The sequence below is a fragment of the Syzygium oleosum genome, unplaced genomic scaffold, assembly GCF_021117445.2.
Source record: "Syzygium oleosum isolate NSW1041296 unplaced genomic scaffold, Sole_v2.1 Sole_v2.35, whole genome shotgun sequence".
Classification (NCBI taxonomy): domain Eukaryota; kingdom Viridiplantae; phylum Streptophyta; class Magnoliopsida; order Myrtales; family Myrtaceae; genus Syzygium; species Syzygium oleosum.
In genome coordinates, this window is record NW_026607519.1 from 2,946,302 (window position 1) to 2,950,320 (window position 4,019).

Genomic DNA, 4,019 nt, shown 5'->3' on the forward strand with positions numbered 1-4,019 from the left:
TTCTATATTTATTTCCGTAGCTAAATCCGTGGCTAATTAGCCACGGAAATAAATATAGTAGGGAAATGCGGCGATACTTAATTTTCGTGGCTAAATCCATGGCTAATTAGCCACGGAAATAAAAATAGTAGGGAAATGCGGCGATACTTAATTTTCGTACAAAAATAAATATAGTAGAGAAATACCGTGATACTTAATTTTCGCGATTAAATTCGTGGCTAATTAATCACGAATTTAGCCACGAAAATAAATATAGTCAGACAATGCCGCAATACTTAATTTAGCCACGGGTCGCTAAAGCTTTTTATCTACCCCCTCACCCCCGATTTTCTCTCTCTCTCTCTCTCTCTCTTCTCTCTACCTCTCCCCACCCCCAAACCTCTCAAATGGCCCTGATCTCCAAAATCCAAACCTCTAATCGACGCCTCATCGTCCCAAATTCGCAGGTCCGATCCCGAATCCGGCGCTGCTTCTTGCGGTCTCCGGCGATCGCCGCACACGTCTAGGGTTTTCCCGGCTCCAAACCTGATCGATTCGGCGGCGCTTCCGACGATGGACGGCAACAATATTCCCCTCCCCAGGAGACCGACAAGTGGTGCTCGTACCAGTACCTGGGGAGGACCGGCTTCGCGATCCCCACCACCGCGTCTCTGGCCGGCACCGAAGTCAGCGTCGACGAGATTCGGTCCGCCGCCGCCGCCTCCGATCGCCACCCGCCCTCGATTCACGCCGCCCTCGTCTCCGAGCTCGATCCCAGCGGTACGTGCGTGGCTATCTTCGAGTTTTGGGTTGTGGGTCGAGCGTATCTGAGATCGCTTCTGGTCGATGTCTATCTGAGTTCGCTTAATACCTCTCTGAAAAGAACGTGGGTTAGGTAATTACTTGCTAAGCGTTGTAATTATGATCATTGTTCGCCTTACGAAACTAAGGAAAGCGTGATCCTTTGGCTTGATTGATTTTGGGTTTGACTCTTCATGCTCGAAAGTCGAAACTTTAGGACGTGTGCAGGTTAATTTAGTTCTTGTCACTATCGAATTTTATGCTCTGTAGAGCAAGCAATTGTCTATCAAGGTGGATATGGAGAGGACTATGGCGGAACCACCAGTGAATTTCAGAGGTACGATCTGTTGAAGTCGCCCTTGCTTTTCGTGAGGATCATGTTCGTGTGTGTAATAGTTAGCTGAAACCATTTTGCTTTTCCACAAGCATACCCTTACGAGTTGCGACACATAGGTTTCATTCATCTTCTTGTGCTTCCAGCCTTCTATACTTCAAATTACTTATGTTGTTGCTATAGTTTCGGTTGTCCATCCAGCTCAGCTGAAACATCTTCATCTTGTTATATTTTCCGGTGCTCTCGCCCTTTTGTTCGATCAGCTTGCAAGATCATGACACTTCTGTGGTTTGCAAACACTTAATGAATTAATTTCTTTAATTTTCAGATGCCTATTGGTACATTCATAATGTTAATAGAATACTTTCGCAACATTTATATAGAAAGCTTGGTTTACTGGGAGTGCTACTGTTAACCTTGAGGAATAACCAAATCTCGCCGGCCAATTCCTATGGGAAATTTTTTTTTTTTTTTTTGGTCTTTCGAAATTCCGTAAAGTTTCAGTCTTGTCCTGGAATAAAGCACGCTGTTGTGTCTCTTCAGGAAAGTTGGTATATCCAAAAAAGTGAGTTCTGTTTTTCCGAACCTTTAGTGGAAAAACGACTTTTTCCTTTAATATTAGGGATGGAGATTTTTCCTTTCATTAAACTTCTAACAGGGTTTAGGTATTATACTGGTCGAGAAAACGCAAGGTCCCTTGTTGCCCTGTTCAATCAGTATTGTATGGACCAAGTACATGATTTGCAGCATGCTTTCATGCTGCAATTTGCAACCCATGCCTTTGTTCCTTTATGTTATTTTTCAAGAGTGATAACATTGGCTTATCATCCATTCGCTGTGTGGAACTATAGCAAGTACATTTTAGTAACGCCAACAGAATCCCATCCTGTATTGAACTCGATTAGAAAAAGTTGAAAGGTGTCCTTATTGCTCACCATACGAAATCAGTGTTTGACATGGTTATAGTGACACTTTAACGTGTAACTGCAATTATCCTTTGTGATAAGTTATGTTAAAAAGTCTTGCCTATTGCATTCTGAAACAATGTTCTACTCACTGTGTCACCTTATGTAGGCAAATACTGGATGAAGTAGAGATACGGGAGTTGCTAATTGATCATGTTGGTCATTGCTGCTGTTGCGGAAGTCGTCCTGCTTGTACTTGGAAAATTCACGCAGTTGAAGATTGCAATGTTTACGTGGGAACTTTAGATACCTTTATAGAGGAGAGAGAAATTATAAGAGAAACAGAACCCCACCGCGGTGGCAACATCGACGGAAAGGATAAGGATTGTGAACTGGGAATTTGGGAATTGGATCTGAGGTCTCAATTTCCTGTCCTATTTGTTCCCTACAAGGAGACACGGACAAAAGTTCCTCATTCTGAGACTATAGAGAAATGCTCAGGTAGTTTTTAGGATAAATATTTTTTTTACCACTTTTCATATAAGGATGTTTCCATTTGTGATACTGCCCATCTTTATCCTTCTTCTCTGTAGCGTTTTTCTGTTATCTGCTGTGTGCCGTCTATGATGATCATTTTATGTAGGTTAAAAACAAGATATAAAGGACGAGGAAGTTCTACTTATGTCGTGATCATGATCAGTCATGTGATATGTGGCTTTGTTTATGAACTAGCATAACTTGAGGAAAGTTGTGCAGGTTGTGATGGACGGGGAGATCGAGTGTGTCCCACTTGCAATGCAGATCAGGAATATGGATTTTATAAAGAAAATCAGATGACGCCATGCCCTGGTTGTCATGGAAGAGGTTTAATTGCTCATAGAGATGGATCTGATTCCATGTAATATCTTTGCTCTGAAGCTTGCAATTTTGATTACATATTCCTAAGCTTTATCTTGTTCTCGGGTCATGAGCATTCTTTTCCATCTAGACTAGGGCTTAATGTCTGCATAACTCAAATTTATGGTGCAAAATATCAGTCCCATCACCATAGTTCATGATGTTGGGTGAGATGATTTCTCGCATTGTTCTCGCTTCTCGCCGGTGGTTTCCGCCCCCTCGGAGCTCGGAATCAGTGGCTTCTCGCATTGTACCCTACTATGCATTCTTCATAATGGGAGATTTACCCTCTTGACAATTATGTCATAGCATCAGAGTCTTCAAATTGAGCAGTTCTTGAATGTCGTTTGTGAGATTATTTTCCAAGAAATGGTGGATATTACTTGAATAATATCAACTTTGCATACAGTCCATGATATCACTGGAAATAATCTTAAGTTGAGGATTTTATGTTGTAACTTCTTGTTGGTAACCATGTTCATCCTTCCCAATAAATATGCCTTTTGACTTGTAGGTGAAGTGGGCGTATCTTATTATGATCTCTGAATTAAGGGGGAGTCAAGGTAGTTTCATGCTCCTATATTATCGTGTCGACCGTTGCTTTTTGAATGTATATAGGATCTGAATTCAACAAGTAGAAAATGTTAGTGACTATTTCTGTTCTTATGCTTGTCATTTAGGTAGGTCTCATGACACTGTAATTCTGATCTTATCAAGTTTTCTTCAGTCAATTGGTTGTTATTGTTTGCGTTTGACAATTAATAGTTATGTGAACTGACTTTTTATATTACACTCCGAATTTGTCACATTTACATCTCCATTTCCTCGAACATAGATGGTACTTGCTGTTTATATCTATGTCACCGAATGGAATTGCTTGGTCTTTCAACATATTGTTAGAATTTGTTGAGTTATTTCGGATGCTTGAAAGTCATGCAAAGTAAATACCTTTTGTAAGATGTCCTGGAATTAAATCATAGGTGCAGCCAGAATAAGCATGTACACACAAGGATGCGGTTAGAAGTTACATGATGGATTCTTTTAGGTCTAAAGTTACCTGAGAAATTTAGCCAAAGTCAAGTATTGAGATACGCAGCAAAAAA

At 40.8% G+C, this 4,019-nt stretch overlaps 1 protein-coding gene across 1 annotated transcript; it reads left to right on the forward strand.

The window, feature by feature from the left end:
* The first annotated feature begins 386 nt into the window (after positions 1-386).
* Positions 387-3,224, forward strand: LOC130135605 (uncharacterized). The gene is made up of 5 exons (XM_056305145.1): positions 387-446; positions 507-759; positions 1,015-1,117; positions 2,189-2,520; positions 2,776-3,224. The coding sequence occupies exons 1-5, from the start codon at positions 387-389 to the stop codon at positions 2,919-2,921; spliced, it is 894 nt and encodes a 297-aa protein (XP_056161120.1). The 3' UTR covers positions 2,922-3,224.
* The last annotated feature ends 795 nt before the right edge of the window (positions 3,225-4,019 follow it).